The sequence below is a fragment of the Monodelphis domestica genome, chromosome 2 (assembly GCF_027887165.1).
Source record: "Monodelphis domestica isolate mMonDom1 chromosome 2, mMonDom1.pri, whole genome shotgun sequence".
Classification (NCBI taxonomy): domain Eukaryota; kingdom Metazoa; phylum Chordata; class Mammalia; order Didelphimorphia; family Didelphidae; genus Monodelphis; species Monodelphis domestica.
The window spans coordinates 151169828-151186653 of NC_077228.1; the positions used below are offsets into that span (position 1 = coordinate 151169828).

Consider the following 16826-nt stretch of genomic DNA (forward strand, 5'->3'; position numbering starts at 1 on the left):
CAAAACTGAAATGTGCCAAATGAAAATGGAGGTACAAAAATCTACTAAAGAAAACAATCCATTAAAAAGCAGAATTGACCAAATGGAAACAGAAACACAAAAGCCCTAGGAAAAAATAACTTCTTAAAAATTAGAACTGGGCAAAAGAAGCAAACAACTATACAAGACATCAGGAAAAAAATATAACAAAATGAAAAAAATTGAAGAAAATCCAAAAAAACCTCATTGGAAAAAAAGCTGACCAAGAAAATAGATCCAGGAAAGACAATCTCAAGATCATTGTAATACCTGAAAGCTACGATTAAAAAAAAAAAGAGCCTGGACACTGAAATACAAAGAAATCATCAGGAAAAACTGCCCTAATATCCTCAAACATGAGTTGAAAATTGAAAATGAAAGAATCCACCAATCACATCCAGAAAGAGACAAAACATTTCAGGACTTTTATAACCAAATTCCAGAACTCTCAGACCAAGAAAATAGTCCTGCAAGAAGCCAGAAGGAAATAATTCAAGTATCTTGAAGCTGCAGTTAGGATTAGACAGGACCTGGTAGCTTCTACATTAAAGTATAAGAGGGTATGAAATATGTTATTCCAAAAGGCAAAGGCTATAGGATATTTACAGTCAAGGATCAATTATCCAGTAAAACTGAGCATAATCCTATGGGAAGAAAAAATAACAATAAATGAAATAAAAAAATAAAGCATTTCCAGGACTTACTGACAAAAGGGCCAAGGCTAAAAAGAAAGTGAAATTATCATATTTGACCCTGAAGAGAAGCTTTAAAAGGTAAACAAATAAGTGAGAACTTAAGGGGTTCAATAATTTTAAACTGATTACATACCTACATAGAAAGGTGATAATTAAATTCTAAATATGGATAAGGAATTAGGTCTTTTACAAAGCAAAGTTCTCCTAATTCTTTTTTTTTTGATAAAACTACACTCATACACATTTTCCAATCTTCTACAGTACATCAGAAAAATTACTAGGAAAAAATTGTACCACCACTACCAAAGATGACAATGTCACAAATAGCACACAATTTTTAAAAGGAGATCCAACACCAAGGAGCAGTTTTACTTAGAAAACAATTGAACATAAAGACAAGCTGGATACAAATTAATTAAAATGAGATCTTTAAAATCCATGGTTGCAATTACCAATGACCATTTATACTTGCTTTGATGGTACAAAAAATGCTTATGGAATGTTAAACCTATGTACAAGACAGTGAATACCTTCCCAATTAACATTCTCTTAATTTCTGGTTAAATTAAAAAAATAACCAGCATGTGATTTCACCTTTGTAAACAGGATTCTAAATAATCCAATTTTACATTGCCTTAAATTTATCTAAATGTTTATGAAAATTAATGTGATGAAGTGAGATTGCCTCCTTCTTAAAAATGTTTCTAGAGCTACTAAAAATCTGCAATTTACAAAAATGTTCTTAAAAATATTCCTCTGAATTATACAAGAAGGGAGGTAACAGAGACAATTGTCAAAAGATTTGGTATAAGATGTTTTTCAGATTTGGTTTCTTTTTCTCCTGCTGTATCAGAGACTGGGATCTCTTCATTTTTCTGTGGGCAAGTCATCTTTATTCTTTTCTTAGTTGCTCATTCTACTTCTATTCTTTTTTTTTATTTTGTGTGAATTTTTTTGTCCTCAGAGTTATCCTTCCTTGCTGTCTTTTTGGGCTAAGGTTCAACCTTTGCAAAGACTGGTTTAGCTGACAATCTTGCTTAACCTCCTCTTAAGTTCCTCCCCTACTTTCTCATCTTCAAAGTTGACCTTCCTCTTGGACATTTTGGTATAAAGTGGGGATCAGCTAACTCCCTCTCCTCAGACAAAAGCAAGCACCAACAGGAGCAACTGGAATCTGGAATCAGAGGGAAAAACTGTGGCCATAGAATCATCTTCTCAAGCAGGGCTTCTGGGTCTCAACATTCCTCTTTCCACTACTGGGCTGCTAGCACCTGCAGTGGGAGCAGTTTGAGAACTAGATAGAACCAGATTGGAATTCAGCCTTTTCACCACCTTTCCCTCGTTCCCTGAAAAAATTTAATGAAATCAATGACTATTTAAAGATATACATTGCCCAGATTAACAAGAAAGAATGTAGAATACTTAACAATCCCATATTGGGAAAAAGAAATTGAATAAGCCATCAATGAATAATCCCCTAAGAAAAAAATCCCCAGTGCCAGATGGATTGAAAAATTAATTCTTCCAAGAAATCAAAATAAAATTAACTATAATACTATGCAACTATTTGGAAAAAAGAGGCAAAGAAGGAATTCTATTAAAACTCTTTAAAGATACAAATATGTTGTTGATATCCAAATCAGGAAGAGCAAAAACAGAGAAAAAAAACCACCATAGACCAACATCTTTAATAAACATTGAGAAAAATTAAATAAAATAGTAGAAATAAGATTACAATAATATATTCCAGGAATCATACACTATCAGGAGGTCAATTTTACAGCTAGAATGCAGCAGGATGGTTCTATATTAGGAAAACTATCAGCATAATTGACCATGTAAATAATAAAACCAATAGAAACCATATAATTATCTCAATAGATACAGAAAAGCCTTTTGACAAAATATAACACTCATTCCTCATAAAAACCTTAGACAATACTGGAATAAATGAACCTTTCCTTAAAAGTAAAAAAGCCATCTATAAAAAACAATCAGCAAGCATTATCTGTTTTGGAAATAGGCTAGACGCTTTCCCATTAAGATCAGGATGAAGCAAAGATGTCCATTATCACCACTACTATTCAATATTGTACTTGAAATGCTAGTTAAAGAAGTAAGAGAAGAAAAGGATTTTAAATAGGCCATGAGGAAAGAGATGATAACTAAAATGGTATACTTACAGACAACCAAAGTTGCAAGATAGAAAATAAACCAATATAAATCATGAGCATTTCTATATAACCCAAACAAAGTCCAAAAGCAAGAAATAGAAGGTGAAATTCCATTTAAAATATAAAATATCTGCAACACTACCTATCACAACAAACTCAGGAACTATATGAACACGATTATAAAGAACTTTTCATACAAGTAAACCTAAAAAATTTGAAAAACATTACTTGCTCATGGGTAGCCATAGCCAATACAACAAAGATTCTAATTATGCCTAGTTTACCTATTCAGTGCCTTACCAATAAAACTATGAACAAAAATTCATCTGGAAGAACAAATGGTCAAGAATATGAACATAATTAATGAAAAAATATGAAATAAGGTACACTTGCCAGAACAGATATCAAACTATGTTATAAGGCAATAATCATCACAATAATTTATAACTGACTAAGAAATAAAATATGCTATCCACAGCCATAGAATTAACTTTAATTTGTTTATTTTGTGACCCTTTTTTATCTAATTCATATATCTATTTGGAGTATACCTTGGTACCTAGTGTGAGTTGTTGGTCTTGGCTTAATTTCTGATTTTCCAGTTTTCCTATCAATTTCTGTCAAATACTAAATCCATCCTCCAGTGCTGAAATGTATAGGTCTACTGAACAGTATGTTCATTTGTTTCTGTATGTTATATATTTCAGCTTCCTTAAGCCCAGGCCTTATAACTCCTCTCCACTTCAAGTACACACTGGGATGGTTACACACTACATCTCATCATCACCCACAAGTGGAATTCATCTATAAACTCTGGCATTCTCCTAGCTGGCCATATAATCCTATCATTCCACTTCAACTTATGTCTCATCAACTTTGTCCTCATCAAGGCTTCTAATCCCCTATCCCTCAATATTTTCTCAGACTGTTGGGCTTAGTGTAACTTCACTTTCTTCTTTTTCCAATCTCAACTGAAAAGACTAAAATTAATCCTGTTTCTTTTTCTTATTTATTCTATTTATGAGTAATTGATTTTGTCCCATGTTTGTTTTGTTGTCTAGTAATTTCAGCTGTCATGCTCAACTCCTCATGATCCCATTTGGGCTTTTTTCAGCAAGGATATTGTAGTGGTTTGCCATTTTCTTCTCCAGTTCATTTTACAGATGAAGAACTCAGGACAACAGGGGAAAGTGATTTGCCCAGGGTCACACAGCTAGTAAGTGTCTCAGACTGGATTTCAACTCAGGTCTCCCTGACTTCAAGTCTAGTTCTTTATCTATGGCACCACCTACCTGCCCATTTTTGTCCTTCACTGTTTATTTGTTTGTTTGTTTTACTGTAACTGCTTAAGTCATGATTCTTTGTTTCTAAACTTAGTTCAAAATTCACTTCATATGTAATGGGTTAAGTTTAAAAATCTAACTCTCCAGAGTTGAGCCTAATATCTTCAATTACCATGCCATTCTTCAAGGATGTTTGAGTTGGCTGTCCAAAATCTTGCCTGCTATCTTGCATCTGGACTAAAATAATTTAGTTTATATGAAAAGAGGGAGGCGCATTGCTAGTCCCAAAGACCAAACCTGCAACCAATCATATTGTTCCCTGTGCCTCAGCTCTGTAACCTATCATTTTTGTACACAATCCCATGATGTCCTCTACCATGTTCTGTGTCTGGTGTTATGCTCTACAAAACCCTTTTAATAATGACTTATCTTCTCAAAATCTTTGACTTGAATGGAGGCAAGCCACTAACCCATTTAGTGATAAGTAACATATACCTGCTAATAAATGCTACCTTGCTCAAAGGTCAGCTACAGTCAAACTTTTTGGTTGAATTTTATGATAACAAAAACCAATGTTTATTTATTTAAATATATGCCATTATCTGTTCTGAAGTCCCTTGTTCCCTTGTCCTATAGTTGCTCATCTCTTGCAAAATCTCAGTTATTTTTTATTCCTACTCTCTGTTTCTTCTATTTCTACTCATAGGCTACCAAATAGAGCTAGAGAAAGTCATACAACTACACTGACTTAGTGTATCACAAATTAAAGTTATGAAACTTCAACTTGCCTTCCCTATCCCAAGATAGTCATTTATTCCTCTCTAGTTGAATCCCTACCTACTTTGTACCCCCAGCACTTAGTACAGTGTCTGACATAAGGAAAGGATGTAATAAATATTGATTTAGTTTCCTGGCATAATTAGCTTATCTGTATTTTATCAACAAAACCCATATGAACTATATAGAAAAAGAAAATCCATTTATAATGACTACTGAATATAATAAAACACTAAGGAGTTGACCTGCCAAGAGCTACACAGAAGTTATATAAATACAACTATAAAAACCCTCTTTTTTCATAGACAAATTATTAGAGAAATATTACTCATGGGAGGGTCAAATAAACTAATATGCTTATTCTATGCCATATCAATTAAATAATCAAAGGATCATTTATCAAGCTAGAAAAATATTACAAATTTCTTTTGAAGGAACAAAAAGGCCAATAATCTAAAAACATTTAAAAATTAGGAAGTAATAAGACCTAACGATAACACATTTAAAAATATTCTATAAGACTGTAATCATCAAAATGATTTGGAATTGTTTAAGAAATAAAAGTTAATCAGTGGAACAGATTAGATATAGAAAAATCAGAAACAAGGAAGCAATTGCCTAATGTTGGCCTGAAGCTAGGAAGGCTTGAGTTAGTTGTGTGACCTTGGGCAAGTCACTTAATGTGTTTGTCTTGAGCAACTGGAGAAGGAAATAGCAAACTACCATCTTTGCCAAGAAAACCCCATAATAGGGTCACAAAGAGTCAGACATGACTGAACAATTAAAAAACAATAAGACTATTTTCAATACACATCTCCCTGACTCCCAAGAATCCAAATGCAAAAATACTATATCTTCAACTTGAATATAGAAAGGAGAAATACTTTTGAACGATATAGTAATAAACTCAGAAACGTGACAATTAGTAAGATGAGTTGCATATCACATTTTATTAAATATAACAAGATAAAAGAATTATAATCAAAGAAATAAAAATTGTTGCGAATGCTATATCAGGGCAGAAAGTTAATGTTTTATTTTCATTAAATAGAATATGAATAGAAAATATACAAATGTATATTTATATACGTATACATATACACACATGCATATATATGTTGTCAGATCAGGCAGATCTTCAGTAATTTAGGAAAGAGTTTCACTTGGGAATTTGGTGATGAACTTTCAGATATAATTACATAATTTCCTCAAGTACTTTCAAAGTCACAAATTTTTAAAAAAATGAATAGTGGAACAAATTTAAGAAGTTATAAAAACAAAATGATCAACATATTAATAATTATTTGTTTCTTAGAAGAATTATTTGTTACCTTAGAAGACCGGAAACTAAATGCAGTAGATTTGACATCGGCCTTCTCTTTGTCCATTAGGAGAAGGCTTTTATCATCCAAGAGACTTAAATATTTTCCTGTTGTTACGTGCCGCAGTCGGAAAGGCTGACCCCATCTGATATGGCTCCCACTCCATCTAACAAGAAAAGTGAAGATTAACTTCTAAAAAAGTGTTATTGTGTATTACTTTGATCTCTAATACTGAAAAGTGCAAAAATATGAATTGTACCATGAAATATTTTAAAGATAGTATTTTGGCTTCTTTTTATATTAAACCTTTTTTTCTCTGACATGAAAGCCAATAGAGTTTTGTATGACTAGTATGTTCTTTTGTCTAAGTTAAAAAATCAATTTAATAAACATTTCTAATATGAATATACCTCCCTACTTTACGGCTTTTCCCAGGCTTATCAGAACTGCCCACATAACTAGCCTTGTACTTTAGGACCTTTATTCATAATTAAATAGCATTAATGAAAGAAAGAAAGAAAAGCATTGCTCTAATGTAGTCTCAACTTGTAACAAAAGTGAACTTTGGACAAAGATTGATGTAGTAGCTAATGTTTGGCAGGAAACAATGTAATAATGACTCACACAAAGACTTCTCAAAGTAAGAACGAGAATGGCAGGGTAAACTGTAAGCAGATTTTGTGGCTTTGGGAAATGGAACAGATTTAGTTAGAAATCAGACCTTTTATTTTATGCATTTTTCTACCATTATTTTTTTGATTGTGAGAGTAAAAATGAATGAATAATCCAAGTATTTAAATTTAATTTAATAATTTAATAACAATTAATTTAATAACAAACAATTTAATAAATTAAAGAATTTAATAACAAAGTGAGAAAGGTGTTCCTTCAGCTGAGTGAGCAGAGTACAGAGCCAGAGACCCACACCTGCAGTCTTTACCACAGCAATAAGCCCAAAAAGCCCCGCAGTGTAAGTTTCAGCAAAATTTGTCTCCCAAATGTCAGGACACAAAGTGAGGTCATAACTTAAAAGGAGGCTGGGTAAATATAGTTCAGGTATGTCAAATTTCTATTTGCACAACTGACAATCATGTGTACCTAAATTTTTTTTTTAAACCCTTACCTTCCGTCTTGGAGTCAATACTGTGTATTGGCTCCAAGGCAGAAGAGTGGTAAGGGTAGGCAATGGGGGTCAAGTGACTTGCCCAGGGTCACACAGCTAGGAAGTGGCTGAGGCCGGATTTGAACCTAGGACCTCCCGTCTCTAGGCCTGGCTCTCAATCCACTGAGCCCCCAGCTGCCCCCCATGTGTACCTAAATTTGCTTGTGTTGAGTTCATGTAAAATGAGATCCTTTTATACTATAATAGATACCTGATCATTAGTTGCATCATATATAAATAATATGCATGCCTCAGAGTTTAGGCTATCCTAGGACAGCTATTAGCTCATCCTAAAAATTAAATTAAATAATTTCTATCTTTAAATAATATAATAATATAATAGCAATAATGGCAGCATATGGAGGCCCATGACTATGATTCCTGCTATTGGATAGTTTAAGCCTGGCATATCTCTTGAGCTTCATAGTGCTAAGCTAAAGTGGGTTATGCTAATCAGGTTCCAATATTGTTTTGTTTAAAAAAAGGCAAGAATACAAAAACTAATAAAGCAATGAATTTGATTATTGATTATAAACTGATTTATATACTCTGCTTGCTGTGCTAACAAAGTATCTTCAGTTTATATCAGTGAAGTGAAGCTCATATGTGAACTTCTCTTCAGGGCCAAGTGCAAGGATGCTAAAGAGATTTTTGTTATAATATATATATATATATATATATATATAATATTTATTGAAATATAAGGAAAAAAGGATTTCTATCTCGATTCTAACTCCAACCAAATAAACCTCCCTGTTTCTACAAGAAACCACTTCTCCTGTGTTTACAGTCTACACTAATTCTTCCTAATCTGACTAACCAAAAATTTCCCAATTATGCAATAAACTAACATTATTATCCTTAAAATTCTTAACTTTGCCTCCAAGTTATAAAAATAACAAAGCCTAGCTGGTTAAGTCTCAACAACAATCAAGTTAGGACTCAGAGAGAGAGAGAGAGAGAGAGAGAGAGAGAGAGAGAGAGAGAGAGAAAGTAACTCCTCACAACCTCCCAGAGAGTAACTCCCAACTCCCTCTAAGTAACTGCCACACCCAAAGAGAGTAACTGTCACAAGAAAAAAACGTTAAACTGTCAATATTTGAAATTAACATTCTGTCTCATATCTGCTTCAAACTCCAATTCTTTCTCAAGCCAGCTCCACTACTTATTGTCTCTAAACTAATATAACAGGACTTAATTTCTAATATCATCCTTATAGTTTGGCATCAATATGGTGAACCTCTAAGAATGTGGGATCACTAGGTTATCTAAGATAAGACAAACTATCTCAAGTTGAAAATAGAGCAGATGAAAGCTCTTGTGCTTTGTCTCATCAGTAATGGGATTGGACTCATGAGTAGCCCTTGTACTTTTAGTCTCAATGGGAGATGCAGTCTTTTTAAAAAAATAACAATAATAACGGCAATAAAGCATTTTAAAAACTAATAAGCTACCTTGCTTTCATGCAATTTATTATTTTTAAGTAGTTTTTAAAACGTTAGATAGAATTGGGCATATCCAAGTTTCCTGAGATAGCTCCAGTTCTCACTGAGTAACCACTGAGGGATACAAAAGTCAGTTATTTCAGATATGAGGATTCAGTTAAGGTTGAATGCTTTTAACAAATATTATTAGTGACCTTTTTCAATTTGCCAAAGTGATTTATTCTGATTACTATGACTCACCTCACAATTTAAGACCTTGGTTTTACATACCTACCTATGAGAATAAGGTTAAATGATGGAATAAAATAGTATTATCATTATTGTTATTGATATAGAATGATGATGATGATAATGATATAGATGAAGATATGTGGGCATGCTTGTAGATCCTTCTCATCTTCCTCTTACTCATTAATATTATTACTTAATAAGCATCTGGTGGCATAGTGCTGGCCTGGAATCGGGAAGACCTGAATTCAAATCTGTCCTCAGACACTAAATAGCAGCATTACCCCAGGCAAATAACTTAATCTTTTTGCCTCATTTTCCTCAATTTCAAAATGAAGATGATTATAGTAACTACCTAAAAGTTTTATTTTGAGTATCAAATAAGATATTTCTAAGAAGCAATTAGCCCAATACCTGGCCTATAATAAGTAAGATATAAATGCTTAATTTCCTCCACCATTATTTACTAAAATTGCATAGAAAGCTGACTTTTGAGGATATTCCTCACCTAAATAGGAAAAAAAATGATATTAAATATATCACAAATAGGCTCTGATCTTAGCTGCATAAAAAGAGTTTAGAGACACACTGTCTCCTGTCTTCTTGTTAGGCTTCCTGATGTCTCAAGATCAATCATCACCAAGCCATAATTAGAGATTTCTGTCATTCATGACCAAGTCAAATAGATTCTTTTGCCCTTTAAAAAATATCTTTTGGATACAGGCCAAGTAGTAGTATTGCTGGATCAAAAGGTATTGAAAGTTTTATGGCCCTTTGGACATAATTATAAATTTATCTCCAGAATGATACAATCAGTTAATAATTCCACTAACAATTAATTGGTGCCCCAATTTTCCTACATCCTACATCCTACATCCCCTCCAACATTTTTCAATTTCTTTACTATCATATTAGCCAGTCTGATCACGGTAAGGTGTTGCCTCAAGTTTTTATTTGGGGGGGGCTTTTGGGTGGGTGGGGTTTTATCTCCCATCTTAGAATGCTATGTATTAAGGCAGAAGAGTGGTAAGGGTTAGGAAAATGAGATTAAATGATTTACTAGGATCACTCAGTTAGGAAGTATCTGAGGCCAGATTTGAACCAAGGCTCTCCTAGCTCTAATCCTGGTTTTAAATCCACTGAAACACCTTGCTGCTCTCAAAAGTTGTTTTTAATTTGCATTTCTGTAGTCAATAGAGATTTTGGATATTTTTCCATGTGACTCCAAATAACTTTGTTCTCCATGGGGAAACTGCCTGTTCACATCTTTTGAACATTTATCAATTGAGAAATTAATTGTATTCTTAGAAATTTGACATAGTTCTCTATATATTAGAGACATTTGCTATAAAAAAATTCCCCAGATTTCTGCTTCCTTAATCTTTGTTGTATTCATTTTTTTCTACAAACCTTTTTAAATTTAATATGATCAAAAGTTATCCATTTTATATCTCATAATGTTCTCTATCTCTTGTTTGATTGAAAATTCTTCCATTATTCATAAATTCCATATTTCCCTTTTTATGGTGTTTCTTATTAAACCTGAATTATATATCCATTTTAACCTTATCTTGGTATATAGTATGAGAGATTTATCTTTACCTAGTTTCTGCCAAAGTGCTTTCCAATTTTCCCAGCAGTTTTGGTCAGATAGTGAGCTCAAGTCCTAAAAGCTGGGCTGTTTGAAGTTTATCAAATTCTAGATTACCATAGTGATTTGCTACTATGTATTGTGTACCCAATCTATTCCATCGACCCACTATTCTATTTCTTAGCCAATGCCACATTGTTTTGCTTTTATATTTATGTTGTTTTTGCTTTATAATGTAGTTTGAGATCTATTAATGCTAAGCTTTCCTTCAATTTTTTTCCATTAATTTTCTTGACATTTTATTTTTTTTCCAGATGAATTTCTTATTATTTTTCCGGATCTACAAAATATTTTGGTAGTTTTATTGGAATGGCACTGAATAGGTAAATCAATTTAGGCATAATTATACTTTTTGTTATATTGGCTCAGCCTACCCATGAAGAGTTATTCAAATTATTTAGGTTTATTTGTGTGAAAAATGGTTTTTAATTGTGTTCATATAGTTACTGAGTTTGGTTTGGTAGATAGATCCACAGGTATTTTATATTGTCTATAGTTGTTTTAAATGGACTTTCACTTTCTATTTCTTCCTTTTGGACTTTATTGGTGATATATAGAAATGCTCATGATTTATGTGGATTTACTTTATAACCTGCAACTTTGCTAAAATTGTTAACTGTATCTATTAGTATTGGGTTGATACTCTCAGTTCTCTAGATATACCATCTTATCATCTGCAAAAAGTAATAACTTGTTTTTGCCATCAGTTATTCTAAATCCTTCAATTTATTTTTTCTTTTATTATTACCATAGCTAGCATTTCTACTACAATACTGAATAGTAGTGGTGATGAATATCCTTGTTTCATTCCTGATCTTAATGGGAAGACTTTTAGTCAATCTCCAAAACATAATGGTTGGCAATGTTTTTTGATTGATGCCACTTAAATTTTAAGGAAATCTAAATTTATTCCAATGTTTTCTAATGTTTTTATAGTGAATGGATGTTATATTTTGTTAAAAGCTTTTCCCACATCTATTGAGTTATGTGATTTCTCTTGGTTTTTGACAATTTTCCTAATATAGAACCATCCTTGTATTCCAGGTATAAAACCCACCTGGTCATAGTGTATGATCCTTGTTATATATATGGTTGTGATCTACTTGCTAGTATTTTATTTAAAATGTTTGCATCAATATGCATTAAGCAAATTACTCTATACTTTTCTTTCTCTGATCTTGCTCTTCCTAGACTACATAGAAGGAACATATTTGTCATTAAATGAATTTGGTAGGACTCCTTTGCCAAATGTTCCAAAGGGTTTATGTGGTATTATGATTAATTATTCTTTCAATGTTTGGTAGAATTTACTTGGGAATCCATGTGACTCTAGGATTTTTTCCTTAGGAAGTTCATTGAAAGCTTATTCAATTTCTTTTTCTGATATAAGGATAAGTATTCTATTTCCTCTTCTGTTAATCTGAGCAACTTATATTTTTATAAATACCCATCTGTTTAGCTTAAATTGTCAGATTTGCTGGCACATAATTAGGCAAAACAGTTCCTAATAATTTCTTTCATTTCTTCATTGGTGGTGAATTCACCCTTTTCATTTTTGATACTGGTAATCTGATTTTCTTTCTCTTTTTAAGTCAAAGTTTAAAGTTCTATAAACTTTATTTGATTTTAAAGTAAAAATAACTTCTAGTCTTATTTATTAGTTCGGTGACTTTCTTACTTTCAATATGATTCCTTTCCTCTTTTGATTCTAAGGATTTCCAACTTGTTCCTCTAAATAAGGATTTTTTTAAAATTTTGCCTTTTGTCCGAGATCATGATTTCTATCTCTTTCTTTTTTACTTCAGCTAAAGTTTAACAGATATTACTCCAGTCACTTATTTTCACTCAGGGTGAATCTTTATACTCCATATCTGTTGTTTTAAACAATATATCCCTGGATTCTGCTTTCCAATTCTTTCTACTATCCTTTTCCATTTGAATTTATTCATTTAAATTCACTCTTATGATAATTAACTATATATTTCCCTCTCATTCTTATACTTTTGCTTTTCCTTTTTTCCTATTCTTTCTTTAAAGAGAAATATAGGGAGTGAAGAACATGTACAATTGCTTTATACTCTACAATACAATTGCTTCTATTCCCCAGTACCCTGTTCTCTCTTGCACAGAGCCTAATTACAGCCTTTATCTTTCCTTCTTTATTTCTTCCTTTCCTTCCTTTTATAGCTCTCTTCACAATCCATTTGTTTGTTAACGACTACTTCCCTGATTCCATCCTACCTCTTATTCTTTTCTGTTTCTCTATTTTTTATAGATTAATCCAATTTATTCTTTTAATGTGCTTAAAACTCAAAGTATTTCTGCACTTGACTATATATTCTTCCCTCCTTTGACCAGTTCAGTTAAAAATGGAATTCAATTATTGTTCATATTTCTTTCTCTTTGTATAGCCTTCTACTTTTCCTTATTATGTGAGATAATTTCTCCACCCACTCTGCACTTTTCCCTGCTGTATTCCTTTCCCTTCTTCTTTACTTTCTTCTAAGATCATCAAAACAAAGTGACACATTTTCTAAACCTGTCTGAATCCCTCTATTAACCTCAAGTTCTCTCCTAGTTCTGCTCATATCACGTTGTATCAGTTCATATTTGTCTTCTCAGGTTTTCCTGAAACCATCTCCTTAATTTCTTATAGCACAATAGTATTCAGTTGCATTTATATGTTGTATTATGACTTGTTTAACCAATCACCAATTGATGGACATTTATTCAGTTTCCAATTATTTGCTACTACAAAAGGAATTGTTATAAATATTTTTATAAATATGTGTCTTTTTCAATTTTCTTTGATATCCTTATGGTATCATCCTAATAATGATGTTAATGGGTAAAGGAGTAACACAGCTTAATAGCCTTTTTGGATATAGTTCCAAATTGCTTTCCTGAATAGTTAAAATGGTCCCCTCTGTAGCTGAGTCTCTGCTGCAACTCATTTCCCTCTTAGCTAGCCCTTGCTAAGTGTTCAGTCCTCTCTATCTTCATAATCTGCCCCTGTGCTGAAAAAATGACTCACTATTGTTACTTTACCTTAGCTTTTATTGGTAAGATCAGTATAGCATATTTTCTTAATTGTTGTGCAAGAGATATGCTGAATGATGTACACCACAGATAATCTGCTAATTACTAAATTGTATAGTCTTTTTCTTCCTTTCTCTTCTATATACTTTCATGTGTTTCTGTCTGTCTCGAGCTATTTCTATTTCTTTTCGTGTCTTTCTGTCTGACTGTCTGTCTGTCTGTCTGTCTGTCTCTCTCTCTCTCTTCACCCCATTTCTAATTCCCCTTCATTCTTTCCCTTCTCTCTTACACAGCTGCCATACTACTTGTAAATTCATGATTAGAACTGTTATATTACACTCAAGTTTATTCTGAAGTACACTTTTCTAGTCTATGTCTTTAAAAGGTTAAATTAAGAACTCTTCCTATCATGCAACGAATATATGATAAAATCAAGCACAGCTTGTTATTTGTTAAATCCTAACATTTCTTATTGTTACAGTAACTTTCTGAGACTGCGGTCCCCTGTCCATGATACTGTAGGAAGGCAGATGAGATTATGAGATTGGGCTCAAATCAGAAGGAAAACTAAGTCACTGATTTTTTATTTGTTTTAGATACCATCTCAGTATTTTTAGAAGGCAAACTTAAGAACATAGAAACTAAGGGTAAGGAAGTAATGGATACTATATTCGTTGCTTTATCAATATTTTATTTCCATGTGTATTTGTGTACATGTATGTTAAGTATTGACTTATAAGATATCACATTCACATAAAATGATACCAGAGTTTACAGAGCTTTCTCATTGAGCCTGGAAGGTAGGGAATCATTTACAAAACTATATCATCACTTTGATAAATTATCCTTCTTGTCTTTCTAACAAGTCTCAAAATCCATTAATAAAAGTGAACCTTCATTCATCACTCAGAAATGGCAACTTTGTCACTAGGTTGGAGGTTCAAGCTAAAATCTTAGGAGCTTATGCAGACATTCATTAAATTTCTAGATATTTTTAAAGCTTTCTTTTTTGTTTTTAAACTTACGCAACTCTTAGGGTCTCCAGTCTCCAAAGGGAACGAGCATGAATGGATACAGCACCACCTTCATAATGAACAGTCCTGTTAAGAAAAGTGAAAGATGTTCTTTGAGTTTAAGGCTTTTTAGACTTTGGAATGTGAATACTATTCAGGCTAACAAAAAGGAATATAGATCAAGGTACAGAAATTCAATAAAATAGTCTGGCAGGGATAGGTTGCACTCTTATTGGTGGACAGTATAAAAATAAATCTGGCAAGTTGTAAAAATAGATGAAAAAACTGGTCCAATATAGGTTCAAAACTGTTTAACTCGCCAATCGGGTTCAAACTATTCAGATACTTTTGATAGAAGAAATCAGAAGTATCCTCAGTGATGAAGTGAAGCTCAAATGTGAACTTCCCTTCAGGGCCAGGTACAAGGATGCTAAAGAGACTCTTATTATAAACATAAGATGTTTATAGAAATATATATAAGGATAAAGGATTTCTAATTCTAAGGCATTCTAAATCCACCCAAATAAACTCCCAAATTCCACAAGGAACTGCTTATCCTGTGTTTCACAGGCTACACTAATCCTCCCTGATCTGACTAACCCAAATTTAAATCTAAATAAAACTATCACTAATATTCTTATAAATCATAAGTTCATCTTCAAATTATAAAATTTCAAAGGCTAGCTGGTCAAGTCTCAACAAGAATCAAGTTAACAGTCTCAGAGTCCAAACCAAAGACCAGGTTTTTCTTTGGTCTTCTCAGAGTTAAACAATCTATAAAACCACAATAGATAGTCACTAGTATTTCCCAGGTTGGGAAAGGAAAAAACTGAGCTCCTTCAGATCTTTCCCTTAGACAGAGCGATAGGGAAAGATGTTACCTCCTCCAGCCCTGAGAGAGATTCTCTGAGAGTGTGTCTCTGCCAACTGCCAGAGACTCCCAAATGCCAGAGAGAGTAATTGACATAGAAAAAGGGTTATAACTGTCACATCTGAAATTAACATGCTCTCTCAGATCTGCTTCAAACTCCTGTTCTTTTCTCAGGTAGCCACTTTACTTCTTATCCCTAAACTAATAAAACAATACTTATTTTCTAATATCATCCTTACATTGATGACTATTTCACTGATATTTCAAGCACTAAATATGAACTAAGGGAGTAAACAATGGGTTAAAACAATGAGTTGGTTGGGTTGTTTTGTTTTGGTTTTTTTGAAATATCAAATATATGGTTGGAGACCTAAAAATAAAAATAACAAATATAGCCAATACAAGGCATGGCAAAAATAATGACAGTAGATTAACTTGGATAAGCTTTCAGCATAAACATTTCAACTATCCTCATTCATCACATTCCCTTCCACCATCATCAAATTGCCCCTTTTGAATCGCTGACTTCTATTAGAACTAACAAAAAATTATATCTCATGTTTATATATACATTTTGTTTTTATATCCCATTCATTTCTGGATACGTATTCCCTCCTCTCTTCCATCCAATGAATCAATTATCTCTTGTAACAGATCTTACAAAGAGAAAAAGGTCAGCAAAATTAAGTAATATATCAACTATGTATGGCAGCATAAGTGATATTTCATACCTACAGTCCCTTGTATAAGAGTAAGAGGTGCAATTTCTCAGCTCTTCCAGAATGGAGATCCTAATAATGGTATGTATCTACTATGACTTTTGAAATATCTTTTAAAAACATATTCTGGTCTCAACAACCTGGCTGCTTATTCTGTTTCATATCACACACACACATGTGTATATATATTTTTATATATATATATTCTGTGTATTAGAGTTGCTGGTATTGGATCACAATGATGGAATGGTAAAATATTGCATATTGCATTCCTTTATCCTCCAGGGAGAAAAAAGGAAAGCACACAACCAAATAAGTTCCTTTGTCATACACTCACATGCATACCAACACACATACACACATGAAAGTAATAATATATTTTCATTAAAGATTAAATTAATTTAGCATTTTTCTTTTAATACTTTATAT

At 32.6% G+C, this 16826-nt stretch overlaps 1 protein-coding gene across 2 annotated transcripts in view; it reads right to left on the reverse strand.

The window, feature by feature from the left end:
* The window catches only part of RYR2 (ryanodine receptor 2), a 760518-nt gene that overhangs the window by 393166 nt on the left and 350526 nt on the right, over positions 1–16826 (reverse strand). For both annotated transcript variants that reach the window (XM_056816085.1, XM_056816086.1), the window contains 2 exons: positions 14820–14894; positions 6279–6435 (listed from right to left, as the gene is read on the reverse strand). In XM_056816085.1, coding sequence (XP_056672063.1) covers positions 6279–6435; positions 14820–14894 — 232 coding nt within the window. The remainder of the gene's footprint in view (positions 1–6278; positions 6436–14819; positions 14895–16826) is intronic.